The sequence below is a fragment of the Tripterygium wilfordii genome, chromosome 9, assembly GCF_013401445.1.
Source record: "Tripterygium wilfordii isolate XIE 37 chromosome 9, ASM1340144v1, whole genome shotgun sequence".
In the NCBI taxonomy this organism is placed as follows: domain Eukaryota; kingdom Viridiplantae; phylum Streptophyta; class Magnoliopsida; order Celastrales; family Celastraceae; genus Tripterygium; species Tripterygium wilfordii.
Genome location: NC_052240.1, coordinates 14704608 through 14720978, shown reverse-complemented (window position 1 = coordinate 14720978; position 16371 = coordinate 14704608). Strand labels below are relative to the sequence as shown.

Here is a 16371-nt window from a genome sequence, read left to right as displayed (position 1 = left end):
TGGAAGATGATGAATGCCACCAGTTCAAACTATTTAGTCTTAACTGCATTCGGTTGATTTGGACGTCCCTGTAATCTTCCTAGCTAGGTAGAACACATTAGTCTGGGAGGTCATGCACTCTCATTGCGTGCAGACGGGAGAACTCACGTGCTCCGAGTTTTATCATGTAGGGCAATATCCAATGTCATCATGCATCATATGAACTTCTCGTTAAAAAAAAAAGTCTCATTCTGAATGAATCACCTGAATAAAAAAGTCGCAGAACTTTTGTAACTGACAAATAATATTAGCATCTCACTAATATTCAATTATAATACAAATTATAAAGTTTGGAAAGAATGAAAGCTATCATCAACAGATGACGCACAGGCATACAGATACAGGAGAATGCACACTGCAGAAACTTTACAGAAAATGAACAGGCCTATACATAGCATCGGTTGTTTCGCAGGTTCAGCTTGGATTCCAGGAGTGCACCTTCAGTTGCTAGTTTAAGATGGGTAAAACTAGTGTTAAGTCCCAACTAATTAAAGTCGGAAGCTTCAATCTTGCAGAGATCCACATTCACGGTGCAAAATTGCCAAAAGCATCTGAATGAAACATCCTAGCGAAGACCCAGATGCCGATATAATCAAGCAAATCAGAATAGCTTTGCAACCACATTTCAAGATTGCAAGAGGATGCTTTCAGGATGTCACTAGAAGAAAGGAAATGCAAACCGGATGCCGTGAGGAAGGTGATCAGCAAAGAGGTGGCCAGATTGAGTCTATGGGACATCTAGGACTTGTTAGGAAGCTGAGCAAACGTTCTGCTGTCGGGGCTGAAGCCCCTAACCATCATCTTCTTGTAAACTGCATAGGCGAGGTCAGAATTTCCCGAGATGCTATATCCTCGAATGAGAGCATTATATGTGGAAACATTTGGTTGAAGACCTACAGATTGCAGTTCCTCAAACATGTTCACTGCTTCCTCAACCATTCCAATGATCCCAAGATTGAGTATCAAGGAGTTATAAGTATAAATATCAGGGTTGATACCCCTGTCTCGCATTTCGTTAAAGAGAAAGAGAACTTCTTCTACCCGCTGCGACCTTCCAAGGGCGTAAATCATAAGGTTGTAAGCAACCAAGTCAGGATTGAGGCCAGCTTGCTTCATTTCATTAAAATAGTGCAAAGCATCATCCACTCTTCCTGCCATGCATAGGCAATCCACAAGAATAGTGTAGGACTTCATGTCTGGTCTTATTCCCTCTTTAACCATCCTTTTAAACAACTCAAATGCGCATTCTACGTCACCCATTTTCCCAAACCCATTCATAAGAATGTTGTAAATAGCACAATTTGGCTTGCATCCATAGTCCGCCATCTCCTCAAATAACTGCTTCGCTTCTTCTAGCCGTCCTGACTTTGAAAGCCCGTCTATAAGAGGGCCATATGTACGAGGAGAGGGAAAGAAATCACCACTAACAAGATTATAGTACAAATCAAGTGCCTTATCCAAGCTATCTGATTTGACTAGACTAGAGATGAGAATATTATAGGTGACGGTGTTGGGCTTGCACCCCTTACACAGCATCTCGTCATACAGCTGGAAAACTTCATTCATCATGCCAGATTTCCCAAAAGCATCTAGTAACAAATTGTAAGTGAAAATATCTGGAGAACAACCAGAATTCTTCATCTCCTCAAAAAGATTGAAAGCCTCCTTATTCATATGGATTTCAAGAAGCCCTTCAATCAGAGAGTTATATGCCTCTGAGGTGGGGTTCATTCCCAGACTTTCGGTGAACTTCACAAACAGATTGCACGCAACAAGGGCTTCTTTATGTTTGCACAATACCTTTAGTATTGGTATCAATACGGAGTCCTCTTGGAAAATCCTATTGCAGACCAGTCTCTCGGCAAAAATAATGGCTTTATCTGTACCTGCTTCAACCAAAATCCCAAATATCAAATCTTCCCAAAAAGACCTGTCTGAGTGAATCCCAAGCCAAGAAACAAAGTTCTCAGTTATCTTAAGAGCACCTTCAATCTGCCCATCCTTTACAACACCAGGAAGGAGGGTGCACAAGCTTACATGATCAGGACGAAACGATTTCTTCATCTGATGGAAGACCCATATTGCATCATTGACTCGATTTTCTTTAATAAGTCCATAAATGATGGTGTTATAAGTTTGGACATCGGGACTACAGTTCATTGTAGTCATTTCATAAAGCTTTTTTAAGGCCAAATTAACTTCATCGTTCTTACATAGACAATCCAGGAGTATGTTGAAAGTTATAGTGTTGGGAAGACATCCATGCCCAGTCATACTCTCAAAGAGTTCGATGGCCTTTATGACTTGACCTTCTTTCCCTAGACCATCTAACAATATGTTGTAGGTCACAACCGTAGGAGCAAGCTTCAGATCTTTCAACCTGAAAAACATTTGCCATGCCTCATCTATGCGGTCAGCCTTATAAAGTGTGTCAATCAAAGAGTTAATAACCATCACATCGGGCTCGCACCGGTCATCTAGCATCTCAGAGAGTAACTTAATTGCTTCATCCACTAGGCCTGCCTTGCTATAACACTTCATCATCATGTTATATGTCACTGAATCTGGGGCAAGCCCACTATTCTTAAGCCCATTGAAGATAGCTTTTGCTTCTCCAAGCCTCCCTGTTTCTGCAAGACTATACAAGGATGCATTGCAAGCAACAATATTTGGAGCAATACCTCGAGCTTTCATCTCCTCAAAAGTCTCAAGGGCCTTGCCAGAGTCACCAGTCTTTCCATAGTAGTTGATGAAAAGGACGTATGTGTAAACAGTGGGTGCAGCACCTAGAGATTCCATAAGAGTGAAAAGTTCTAATGCTTCATATAGCCTACTAACCCTCAAAAGTCCACAAATCAATGTGTTGTAAGTATGAAGATTTGGGGATACCCCATGCTGTCTCATGACGTCCAACATACCAAATGCCTCATCAACATTCCCAATTTTGCATAAAGCATTGACAAGTATGGTGAAAGAAACCACATCAGGAGCATAACCATCATTTTCCATTATATTCCAAAATTCTCTCACTGTGTCTAGGTCTCCACTGTCACTAAACTTGTCTAACAAAGTAATGTACGTTACTCGATCCGGCTTGTGACTGCTGGCCTTCATCTTAAGAAACAATTGTTTGGCATTATCAAGTTTTCCTGCATTACAAAGGGCATCAAGTAGAACAGTGTAAGTAACAACATCTGGCCCACATCCTTCGTCATCCATTCTATTTAAAATTCCATACGCCTCATCAATTTTTCCAGCTCTTCCCAGCACTCTAATGCATATCGTATAGGTGTAGATATTCGGTCTCAACCCCAAACTCTCCATCTCTTCCAGTAAACCCATCACAGTCTCAGTATCCCGTCTTTTCCCCAATGCTACCATAAGCGCCGAGTATGTCTTCAGACTTGGCTTAATACCTTCTGAGACCATTCTTCTGTAAACTTTCAATGCTTCCCCACAAAACCGGGAATGAAGTAAAAAATAGATCAATCCATTATACGAATACTCATTCAAAACAAATCCAGCTTCTCTCATCTTTTCAAGTGCCAATGGTGCTTGCCTAAGCCCGCCTCTTACGTAGAGGCTCCTAAATATAGTCAAATAAGTATTCACATCCCTCCTTATGATTTTCTTTTGCATCAAATCAAAAATAATAACCATATCACGCACCCTCTCATGCACCCTCAAGACTTCAAGCATGTGATTGCATGTCTTGGTACTGTGAACAACAGTGGGCAACTCAAGCACGGACATAAAGTACAAAAGTGCTTGATTAGGATCACGAGTTGACTTAAGAACCTCCAAAACCTCATCGGAAGTCAACATATTTCTTGGTTTCCCGTTCTCCACCACCATTACCTGGCCCGAACCTTTCATTGCAAACCCACAAAAGCCCACTATTTTTCTTTTGCGATTTTTTCTGTTCACCCCATACCCAGAAGATAATACCTTAAAACTCTCCCCTTTAAAAACACCAACTGACTCATTACTTTGTCTTGGAACAGGTATTCTACTATCAGTGAAAGCAAAACTGTAATTGATACCGCCACAGCAAGTACTCGAAGAGCATATTGACACAGCCATGGCTGGGTATTATAAACAAAACAATGAAACTTTAGCAATTAAATCTCACATACCAAGAGCAATGATTGTGCACGACCAGTGTTTGATGAATTGCTTGTGAGAAAGGCACGAGTCAGAAACAAACACCATTAGGCGTCGGGATGGAGAGACATACTAGCCATGGAAGCACCGATTGGGCTTCAGATCCTTGAATTCCGAGAGGATATCTCTTGAACGGGACGTGCATGGCCTCAGAAAATTGGTTCTTCGGGATATTTTGGTTTTTTAAATTGGTAGACCGTGAACACAGTCACCGCTGTCTTCTTTTCTTTTCTTTTCTAATTTTTTTTTGTTTATAGAAAAACAAAAAGAAAATTGAAGAGTTAAAGCTGCATTAAAATAATATAAATAAAAAGTAATTCTTAAAAAAATCAAAATCGAAACTTTTTTGTTTTGATTTTAAAGGCGAAACTTCAAATGCACTAAAATGTAAATATTAATACAAGTATCATTCCAATTTTATCAGATGTTTCTTAAGGACAATACAAGGGTAAGTACAAGTATAATATATGGATCATAAAAAATTATATCAAAATTTGTAGGTAAATTTATTAAGGAGCAAGGGTGAGTCCAACTTCTATTTTCTTACAAAAAGATTAGAAGTTGTCACACCAAAAACTTAGTAGAAATCTCAATTAATTGAAATCAATAATATTTTTCGTTTTGAGTATAGCGGTTCAATGAATAAATCGGACCCATACAACTTTATTTTTCTGAATCATCGATAAATGCACTTGAATTTAAAAAATGCCTTATTGTTTCATAGATGATTGAACATCTTTTATAAATCACATCACTTGTTAAAAATACAAAATTTTAAAAAAAAAATACATCCTAATAAAACATCCTGATATTTAGAAATTAATATTCGATAAACATTTATTATATACAAAATGAAGAAGACATCCTGATATGTAGAAATTAATATTCGATAAACATTTATTATATTTAGAATGTGTGTCGGTTCTATATTTGAACATGAGTCACATGACAACTGGGGGGCTCTATATAAGCAAATCGGCCATCACCGCACGAAACACAACTGTAGAGCACGCAGGTCCGGGTGTAAGCCATCAACAGCTTCTCTTCTCTACTCGTATTTCCCGTTCCTCTCTTTATGTCATAAATTCTTCAACGCAACAACACAGACAAACCATCACTTCCAGATCCGAAGCCTCTTCTCGATCTCTGCTGAAACGATGTCGTTTCAGAGCAGATCTCTCTCGCTCTACGCATTGACCGTCGCCTCAGTCCTTCTCGCTTTTGTCCGTGGCGGTCACTCCTTCTATCTTCCCGGTGTTGCTCCCCAGGACTTCGAAAAGGTCAGCTATCCATTACGTACACGTACTTGTGTAGATGTACACTCTCAAACACACGAGTTCCTCTCATCTATGCTATTATTTTCGATCTGATCTGCATTTGTGCGCTGGATCTGCTTTTGATTTGGTATATCGATTATAGATTTTGTTGATTTTATGTGACTGATGTTTGATTTTGTTAAAATATTTGAGAATTGAGAGAGAGGAAAGGGGAGATTCATACGTGGCGCTTCATGTTATTGTACTCGATTGGAGAAGAACTATGAGATCGTGGGAATGGTTCAATTAGGATTTCAATATTACTTCTACACGTCTAGTGTTGAAGTTCTTATATCTATTAATGCATTGAAAGTTTCTCAGGAACCAAATGTCGTAGTGCATATAATGCTTGATCAAGGACTATAATGGATGTAAAGTTTTTCTGGTTGTAGTAATCAGGATCATGGAATTAGTTAGCTGGGAGGATCATGGAACTAGTCATGATTTAGAGATGGGAGGATTATTTTTGAATTTTCATGTAATATATATGATCACGATGTTCACTTGTATAAAGCTATGATCTATTACAGAGAGTTAAAGTTGCATCATGCATAATATATCTGCGGTGGTAGATTTTTACCTAAGGTATATTGTGGCAGGCGATATATAATATAGATCATTTTAACTTTGGTAGATACTGCAGCAAAGCTACAAGGATCAATTTTCATGTATTACACGAAGTTTGATCACAGTGCTACTAGTGCTAAATTTACTGTATTTTACTTTCTCTGAGAGAGGATTGTGCATTTGTTTTGGTTTGGTATTTTTCTTCACTGATGTTGTTTAACTGCATGGCTGAAATGGAGAAACAATCCTTGTTGCATTTTGGTTAACATTCTACTGAAATTAATTGGCTTTATGGTTTGCGTACTCTTTTTAGCAACAAACCCTTTGATTACTCACAAAAGTTTAGATGATGGTCCACTATCTGTTCAGCGCATGGAACTATGTGGCATTGTAGCATGAATCTTCATTGATCATTTATTGTCCTATTTTATGTCGTTTGATTTCTTAAAGCTTTTGAACTTTTGTAAGTGTTAGTCTTACTAGAACTACTTTCGCTTAATCCCACCCATATTCTGCATTATTAGGTCCGTGGAATTTTCCTAACTATGCTGGTATATTCTTTCCAGAACTTTCTGACACTATCTTCTAATTTTGATTTGTCTTTCATAGAAGAAAAGGAATTTGATTTGTCTCTTAAGACGAGCAGGGAATCTTTGTTGGTAGTGAAAAGAAAAATCATTAAGTGAGTTGTGGTTTTGGTTATTTACTTATTTTTGTCCTTGGATGTAGGGAGTTGAGTTGTTGGTGAAAGTGAACAAACTGACCTCGACAAAGACGCAACTTCCCTACTCATATTATTCTCTTCCATATTGTCGCCCAAAAAGGATAATCGATAGTGCGGAGAATCTTGGGGAAGTGCTTCGTGGTGACCGTATTGAGAACTCCCCCTATGTGGTGAGTTTCAGTATTCATACTGGTTGTAAATCAGCTTCCTTATTTATTGACATAAAGTCTTGTCACTGGTTTGAAATTGTTTCAGTTTAAAATGCGGGAACCTCAAATGTGTAAAATTGGTTGCCGTATCACTCTTGACGCAAAAAATACGAAGGAGTTTAAGGAGAAGATTGATGATGAGTATCGGGTCAACATGTATAAAATTCTGTTGGATGCCTGCAGTCAACAATCTAATTCTCCCTCAATTTTATTTTAATTTATTTTATGCCTAATTTGCCATCGGTGCAACAGGATCCTTGATAACCTTCCACTGGTTGTTCCCATAAAAAGATCAGATCAAGAATCTCCTGTTTATCAGCTTGGCTTTTATCTCGGCCTCAAAGGCCAATATAGTGGGGTATGCACATAACATGTCAGCCACTGAATTGCTGTTTCTCTGTGGATGCACACAATTTTGATTTGCTTACATTCTCTAATCATATGCAGTCTAAAGTAGATAGGTACTTCATCAACAACCATCTGGCATTTACTGTGAAGTATCACAAAGATCTGCAAACTGACTCTGCCAGAATTGTGGGTTTTGAGGTCAAATCATTTAGGTATGTCTTCCAGTAGGAACAGTACTTCATTACCCAATAAATGGTTCTTTCTGGCTATTCTTCCTCTGATTGGTATCTATCTATTGGTGTTCTTTGTTTTTGTTATTGTTTGTAGTGTCAAGCATGAATACGAAGGGAACTGGAACGATGACAAGACTCGTTTAACTACCTGCGACCCCCATGCAAAACATATGGTTGTCAATTCTAACTCTCCTCAAGAAGTTGAAGAGAAAATGGAAATCATATTTACATATGATGTCGAGTTTGTGGTGAGTTCCTTGATGTTGAGCTATAACTTAGGATTTTTTTTTTAGTTTTTGGGGGGTGGGGGTGGTTATGAATTTCACGTTGCTATCACATCTGTTCGTTGAATACTCTACTGTTTGTGAACAGAGAACTTGTGAATTTTGTGTAGTTTTTTATGTTACCATTTTCTGACCCCATTTGTCTAAATTGCAGCCAAGTGATGTGAAATGGGCATCTAGATGGGATGCGTACCTTCTAATGAATGACGATCAAATACACTGGTTCTCGATTGTCAATTCTTTGATGATTGTTCTCTTCCTTTCGGGCATGGTGGCAATGATAATGCTTCGAACTCTGTACCGTGACATATCAAAGTACAATGAACTTGAGACTCAGGAGGAAGCCCAAGAAGAGACTGGGTGGAAACTTGTCCATGGGGATGTTTTCAGGCCCCCAACCCGTTCAGATTTACTCTGTGTTTATGTTGGAACAGGTGTTCAATTCTTTGGGATGTTGCTTGTCACTATGATGTTTGCACTCCTTGGATTCCTATCCCCTTCAAACCGTGGAGGTCTTATGACAGCTATGCTCTTACTTTGGGCCTTCATGGGCATCTTTGCTGGCTATGCCTCTACACGCTTGTACAAAATGTTCAAAGGAACAGAATGGAAGAGAATTGCTTTCAGAACTGCAATCATGTTCCCAGGAATCGTTTCAGCCATTTTCTTTGTATTGAATGCTCTTATATGGGGTGAAAAATCATCTGGGGCTGTGCCATTTGGCACTATGTTTGCTCTGGTGTTCTTGTGGTTTGGCATTTCTGTTCCACTCGTGTTTGTGGGTAGCTATATCGGGTTCAGGAAAGCAGCAATTGAGGATCCTGTGAAGACAAATAAGATTCCAAGGCAGATTCCTGAACAGGCTTGGTACATGAACCCGGCATTCTCAATTCTAATAGGAGGAATACTCCCATTTGGAGCTGTTTTCATTGAACTCTTTTTCATCCTCACCTCTATATGGCTGAATCAGTTCTACTACATCTTTGGGTTCCTGTTCTTGGTCTTCATAATCCTCCTGGTCACTTGTGCTGAGATAACAATTGTGCTTTGCTACTTCCAGTTGTGCAGTGAGGACTATCTTTGGTGGTGGAGATCTTACCTCACATCAGGCTCATCAGCATTATACCTCTTCCTATATGCCACTTTCTATTTCTTCACGAAGCTTGAAATCACGAAGTTTGTTTCTGGAGTCCTATACTTCGGTTACATGTTGATTGCTTCCTATGCATTTTTTGTGCTAACTGGCTCTATCGGTTTCTATGCTTGCTTTTGGTTTACAAGGCTGATCTACTCATCAGTGAAAATCGATTGAGCTATGTGAAGAAGTGCTGGATGGTATTATCATCTTGAGTGAAATCAGAGTAAGAATCAAACTTCTTAGTTATATGATCATGCCCCCTCATATATAAACTTCTTTTGATCATTTTTTTAACTCATGTTTCTACTGTCACGACATTTTATTTTTGGTTTCAATTTGTATTTTTGTATTGGGAATACACATCATCTAATGTAGGCTGTCAATAAGCTTTGTGATGCTTATGTTGTTTTTTTTTACTAATTACGTCATTGGTATTCATTTCGTGAAAAATGGTAGCATGTTTTATTAGTGCCTAGTGCTGCACATAATTTTTCTTCAAATATGGGCTGCTTAAATTGCGAGGGCGTTGGATCCTAGGAGTAGATTGTAGTAGCATTCTACTGGAGTATAGCATTGTGGTGTCGTAGTGGTGGTTGTGACTGCAGCCGAGCCAATTCATCGCCAGTATTTTGAAGGTCATGGTTTGTGCCAGATAGATATAGGTCAGTAAAGTTCGTTTTTTATTTTTTTAATTGTAATGATAATATGGATAATTAGTTTCAGTTGCGTTTATAACTTGATATACTCGGGTGTCCATTTGCGGTTACGAAGAGAGAGATTATTGTTTCTTGGGTTCATACTTCATAGGTAGGTGGTGCATGTTTAGCGATTTAGTTTTTAGTTGCCTAAAATGAAATTGCTCTGTGTCGTTATATGATTGATACAATACACTGGTGGTCCTAAAATGATTACAATTTATTTTCCTGCTAATGGCACCTCTTATTATTACGCTTTCCTATGGCTTGGAAAAACAATATCCCTCTCGCGAATCGCGGGAAGGGATGGTAATTTATTTCATTTCATTCATTCTATAAAATGCCCAACTGATAAATATTTGTGGTACTCTAGTACGATACTGTTTGATTGATGTGCGAATGACTGTTGAATGAATTTCAAGCGCTCGAAATGCAATTTGCCTATGCATTCGGAAGGTTTTGTGAGGAAGTAATGGAAAACATATAATTTATTCGTAGAATTCATTCTTAAGACGAGCTATACGTTCATGCCCTGTCCCTGTCTCTGGCTTCTGCATTTTTCTTGCTGTACACCATGTAACCGATGGCTGCTGTGATGAGGATTCCGCCGATGGCCATGGTGGTTCTACTAAAGGGGAGGTTGCGTCGCTGGTGGTGAACCGCACCATGGTTGTTGCCTGGAGGCCTCTTGGATCCCTCTGCACCTGCTGCTTTCACTTCTTCCGGACTCATTCTGTCTTGCGTTTTTCTTCCAATCTTTGTTCCCAGTCAGATCACTCTCTCTTCGAAGTGGCTCATTTGCCTTTTTCTATCTGGTTTTGAAGAGGCAGAGAGGTGCACTGTTGCCACGTTTGAGTAAAGTAAGATTTGAAGCTTTGGTTCTTGACCACGTAGCAGTTGCATGTCAACAGAAGGACATGCGTGATGCGTGAGATATTAATTCAACGAGGATATTTCTTTATGGGCTTTGCCAATTAGCTAAAGCCCATAAAACAGTGCGTTCAAACTTTAAACCAACGTGGGTTTAGCGTAAGCCCAGCCCAGTTACATACTTGGAGACATGAAATCACAACAGAAATCATTTTTGGAAATTTTCAAGTAGGGAATCCCTTTTTATTCTCTTCTTTTCCTCCGGTGAAGCAGCACACAAAAAAGGATTTCTTTGTTTCCTTCGTCTATTATTGGTTAAAGTAAATCATGTCTAATTTGACCGTTGATATCTTTTACCACTTTTTTAAAGTTTATAAACCGTTTACATGAAGTAACGGATAGAGCTCAGAGCCTCATATAACCAGATGGCGCACATTAACATCTTCGACTTCAGGTCCTGCATCTGGCTCTGCTACCTCTCCCTTATAAAGACAACCAAAGCCCTCAGACTCAGTCATCACTTCACCCACAAATTTCATCTCTGTCTCTCTCTCCTCTCCTCTCTCTATCCGAGCTCTCAGTGAAGCATCCATGGCAGGTCTTGCAACATCTTCGCTGTTGGTAATGTGTCTACTCTTCAGCTTCTCTCAAGCCAAAGAGATATTGGTTGGTGGCAACAAAGATGCTTGGGAAGATTCCATCATCTCAATCCGAATCTCTCAATGAATGTGCAGAAAAATCCCGATTTCACATGGGTGACTCTCTTGGTAATCTCCTGCACCCTTTTAATTCTGTGGTCTTTTGGGTTTCAATCAATTCTATTCTTCTTCATTTTCCTACCATAACCATCTCATGGTTTCCTTTTTAATTCTCAGTTTGGAAGTACGAGAGTGGTAAGGACTCAGTTCTGCAAGTGACCAGGGATGCTTACCTTAGCTGCAATACCTCCAATCCAATTGAAGAGTACAAGGATGGGAACACCGAGATGACTCTTGATCGACCTGGGCCATTCTACTTCATTAGTGGAACCAATGGCCCCTGTGAGAAGGGCCACAAGATGATTGTGGCGGTTCTATCTCCAAGGCACAGATACACCGGTTTCTCCCCTGCACCTTCTCCAGCAGAGTTTGAGGGTCCAGCCGTGGCTCCAACGAGCAGTGCAACAAACCTGAAGAATGGTTTCATGGTGGTGCTGCGAATTCTACTTTTGGGGTTGTTTTTGAGGGAGATATAGCTGATTCATATCAGGGTCTTTTGTGGGGGATTATTCATTCTTTCTATGTGGTTCAGATTATGATAATACAATAATCCATTGGTTTATTCGTAAGTGTGTGCAATTCCCTTTGTTTGTTTCTCATATTAAACCTCAGAATACAAAAGCAAAAAAAGAGGAAAGGGAAAAAAAGAATAAAGTTGGGAATAGTATTAATAAACACGTTTTTCGACAGAGCAGCTTATTTGAATCCATCATTGAGGCCTTGTGGCATTCCTAAGCTTTGGGCAAGATCGCTCATTCTTTCCTTCATGGCCTGTAAGAAAACCATTACATCTGGGGTAAATCCATAGTGCCTACAAAACAAGAATATGGTGGTGGCTAGTAGCAATGTCTCATTGTCTCTCACCTGGACACTCTTTTGGTGCGCATCCTTGTAGGCCTCTGTGACCAGAAGTGAAAGTTTCTGCACGATATGGAAACGTTCATAAGATTGAAGTTCTCACACGTTAGATAACTTAAATATGCAATGGACGAAAAGTTGCTCACTTCAGGTCCTAGTTCCATTGCAGCCTCAGTGATGTCAATGCGCATAGGTTGTTGGTTACCAGAAAGTGTTGCCTAAGAATATGTAGAAATGCTAATAATTATCTGAAGGATGTACACAAATTTCTCATGGATCTAAACTTTGTGCAGCTTGGCTTGTTAATTCTTATCGAAACAAGGTAACAAATTAATACCTTAATTAGTTCACCTTCACAGTAGCCATCAAATTCTGCCCTGAAAATTAAAAGGATGGCAACGTATTAACTTCATCTGAATGGAGAATAATGTATATATATTGGCAAACTGGAAGAGATGTATGAAAAACGTACACAGCAAGTTCTTTCTGCACGCGAACTGCCTCTACTTGCACTACCATTTGTGCTTTCTTAACAGTTTCATACAAGTTTTGCATATTACCCAGAATTCCTGCCTAAATTCAAGTAACATTAGGATGACTTTTGGATAAAGAATGACAGATCTAACTTCTCTTGAGTGTAAGAATTAAAGATACTTGAATAGATAATAGAAGGTAAACAATTTTGCATCCCAACTAAGGATAACAGATACTCCATACCAAACGCTAAACTATCTCAAAGACCATAGGCGACATGCAAACCAGATGCCTTATTCTAAATACACAGGTGGAGGCTAACCAAAGGAAGATTTCATGGAAAGACAATATATAGTATTCTCTTAAAAGGAACTAGTCAATATGAAAGGGAAAACAAAACATATTGTCGCATTTGCTGGAGATATATCATATATGCTTGGTGAAAGCTTTAACAGCAGGATCATAACATCTGCAAAACACATCTTCATAAAATTTTATAATGCATTGTAACTAGGCCTTTCTTTATTTTACAACATTTAAATTCCTTCTTTTGAAAGAAAATAGTGTAGGATGGGGATAACAAGAAACTCTGCAATTTATCCATATTCAAAAGAAAAAAGAAATAAAAAATAAAAAATCTTGAGAAAGAGTAACAGGAACGTGCAAATAATTTCACTTAAATCCCATAACATTCGTTTAGGATCTAAACTCCACACTAACAAAGTATACATTTCTTTCTTTGAACCGGCATAAAGTGGTTTCTCCAACATGATACTTAGCCAATAAAAAAACAGAGGGATATAAGATTAACTGAACCTTTGATGGTGTCTCATCACCCTTATCAATGTAATCCTTTTTCCCTCCAAATAATGCATATAAGTGAAGACGTCTTGGGTTCTTCCCACTCTCACTACCAGGCCATGACAACATTGGGGAGGCAACTGGATTTGCATATGAGTTTATTTTACCTGAATGCAGCACAAAAAATGTAAATGTCATTCGTTGAGGAAAACCATGAAAGTACCTCAAATACAAAATCATCACATAAGAGCATTAATAAACAAGTAAAGCACAAACCTATGACAGAAAACGACAGATGCACATACTTGAAATATGTCCATAAATTTACAGGACAAAATAAACAAGTAACATGGCATAGAAAGTTCCTTTCTCATATTGACTGTAGCCTACCTATCCAATAGGTATACAGCAAAATTTATTTTCATGACATTACCAACTTTTCTTTTCCAGGTAGATATATTATCTTCCTAGAGTTTTGTTTTAACAATGTAACAGGGAGAAATGCAGACATGGAAACATTCTCAAGTAATTGCGAAACCTACAAGCATATTTGATGGTATTATGTCTCTAGAGAACGTAACATGTCACTTATTGATTATAAACTTAAAACTAGCCAAGGTTACATACTTACATCATATCACCTTCAACTGTTGTTAACAAAATTTTGAAAAAGAAAGCAAGAGAATGGCCTGCTTAGGAATGAATACCATCATCTTTGGAGACATTGACATCGCATTGACCAATATCCAAAACAATGGCCTCTTTCTCTCACCCACATCTACAGGTTTATATAGCATGTGAATACACAAAAATATTAGACTAATTTTCGATTTCAAACATGAAAATGATTGAATCTATATCTTACAATGAATAGGCCAAACACAATAGTCCAATTCCTTGCTCAGCTCGTGTGAAAACGAAAATGCATTCTACACTTAATTTGGCTCCAAATGAACACAACAAATGACAAACCACTCGTACCCAGTGCAAACTTGTTCTACAAAAATCTGCACTGATGAGAAACAAAAGGCCATTTCTCTCTTGTGTCAGCGCCATATAGCTATGAATCTATAGTTATATCGCAAAAATGAAATCAGTTACATCTACAAATATCAGAAACTCCGATATAGAAGAAGACTATTCTTGAATTCAAATTTGGCAATAGACTACAATTTCAAAAGAATCCAGACCACAAATACATTAATTTAAGAGATCTCTCTTTTCAAAAGGAAAAGAAAAAAGAAAAAAATAGAACTCTCATGATTCACAATCAAAAGCGAGGTAAGCAGTGCAATCAAAAGCGAGGTAAGAAGTGCGCGCGCGAGAGAGATATATATAGGCTTACAGAATGAGAGAGAAGAGGAGCAGGACGAGCTAGGGTTTCTGTGGTGCATGTGCGAGAGATACGGAGTCAAAGCACCGCCGCTGGTAGTAGAGGCCATTTTCCAAGGATTCGAGCACGACGAGACTTGAGAGGAAGAAAGAGAGATTATTTGAAAGGGTGAAAAAAGTACCTGTGGCTGTCTTGCGCTCGCTCGGTCAATGCAGTTTTACTTCTGTTCGTCGGACCGCTCACGGTTCTCCGGTTTTTCGTTTTTCTTTGAAAAAAGTAAAAAAACCATAAATTTTCAGTGTAACAATTATCATTGTACTTCTTAATATGGGCTAGTTTGGTAAAGCATTTGTAAAGTAGTAGATATGCTAGCAGAAATGGTGGTAGTAGAAATGCTAGACAATTTTAGCAGCAGATATGCTGCTTGAATGCTGGGTATGTGTTTGGTTGAACTTTTACTGTTAGCATTTGTGTTGTGTAGCATATTGGGATAAATTACATGCAAGGGTATTATACATTTTAGTTGTATACGTTGTATCCAAACATACAAATAATTAAATAATATAATTAATCAATTACCAATTTAATTTAATTTAATTTATTTATTTATTAAATGATAAGGACGAGCAAGACGATAACTGTAGCAATTTAATTTATTTATTCAGTACGAGCAAGACGGTAATTGGAGATGAAAATCGAGTTCATAACTTAGGTCAAATAAGGGTATATTTGACATAAATTAAAGACACTAATAAATAATAAATTAATTAATTAAATTTTTAATAACAATTAATTTATTTATTTATTAAATGAAAAATATTTTAATAAAACTATTCCATAATATGAGGGGTAGAATTGGAATAACGGTCATTAATGAGGATAAAAAAGAGAATGAAAGTCAAATGCTACACAAATGCTTGTTAGAAGTAGCATTTGCAAAGTAGTATAAAATGCTGCAGAAAAAACTCTCGGATTATGTGCCCACGAATTGTTGTTTGGCAAACAACCAACATTTATACTACAAAGTAGTATAAATGCTGCTTAAAATTGTTGCCCAAACGGGCCCATATATATATTATCATGAAAGCTCAACATGCAAACCTATCCATTGCAGTCTTCAAGCAAGCACTGAACCAAGTCTAGCCGCAATACAGAATTCTGAATTCTCCATCAAAAATCAACATTTAATACACTCAACTCAACCCTTCAAGTTATAATGTCGTCTCAGCATCATTGTCCATAAGTTCTAATTCAAAGACATCGTTATAGAATTAGAATTAACAGAAATGATACATATTAACAGAAACAATACCAAAAATAGCATACATATCCTCCAAGGCTACCACCATTCAACCACATGGTCCACCTCAACAAACAATACAAAAATAGTAATTCCTTTGCAGTTCCTTCTGAAATCTTTCCACGAAAGCTATCTTGCTGCTCGATGCAATTTTTTTTTTGTTGCTGATTGATGTAAATGGTTAAATCTACTACGAGCTGAAGGCCGATTAAAAAACTAAGGTACACCTGGTGTGCAGAAACCTGCAATGACAGGACAAA

General features: G+C 38.1%; 3 protein-coding genes, 1 long non-coding RNA gene and 1 pseudogene across 4 annotated transcripts; 2 read left to right on the top strand and 3 right to left on the bottom strand.

Annotated features, from left to right (window-relative positions):
- Positions 1–243: 243 nt before the first annotated feature.
- LOC120004804 (pentatricopeptide repeat-containing protein At4g31850, chloroplastic) lies at positions 244–4403 on the bottom strand. Its single transcript, XM_038854113.1, has one exon. The coding sequence runs from the start codon at positions 4120–4122 to the stop codon at positions 778–780; it is 3345 nt and encodes a 1114-aa protein (XP_038710041.1). The 5' UTR covers positions 4123–4403; the 3' UTR covers positions 244–777.
- A 749-nt stretch (positions 4404–5152) lies between these two features.
- On the top strand, positions 5153–9421 carry LOC120005426 (transmembrane 9 superfamily member 8-like). Its single transcript, XM_038855051.1, has 7 exons — positions 5153–5483; positions 6816–6980; positions 7066–7175; positions 7272–7377; positions 7467–7579; positions 7695–7848; positions 8039–9421. Exons 1-7 carry the CDS (start codon positions 5361–5363, stop codon positions 9194–9196), a joined length of 1929 nt encoding a protein of 642 aa, XP_038710979.1. The 5' UTR covers positions 5153–5360; the 3' UTR covers positions 9197–9421.
- A 177-nt stretch (positions 9422–9598) lies between these two features.
- Positions 9599–11907, top strand: LOC120005428 (annotated as a pseudogene).
- LOC120005427 (nucleoid-associated protein At4g30620, chloroplastic-like) lies at positions 11885–15036 on the bottom strand. Its single transcript, XM_038855053.1, has 7 exons — positions 14824–15036; positions 13494–13645; positions 12676–12776; positions 12541–12580; positions 12350–12421; positions 12210–12266; positions 11885–12116 (listed from the first exon to the last, which is right to left on the bottom strand). The coding sequence occupies exons 1-7, from the start codon at positions 14918–14920 to the stop codon at positions 12042–12044; spliced, it is 594 nt and encodes a 197-aa protein (XP_038710981.1). The 5' UTR covers positions 14921–15036; the 3' UTR covers positions 11885–12041.
- Positions 13753–14813, bottom strand: LOC120005429. The gene is made up of 2 exons (XR_005469811.1): positions 14344–14813; positions 13753–14256 (listed from the first exon to the last, which is right to left on the bottom strand). It is a non-coding gene; the product is annotated as an uncharacterized LOC120005429 (long non-coding RNA).
- Positions 15037–16371: the final 1335 nt, after the last annotated feature.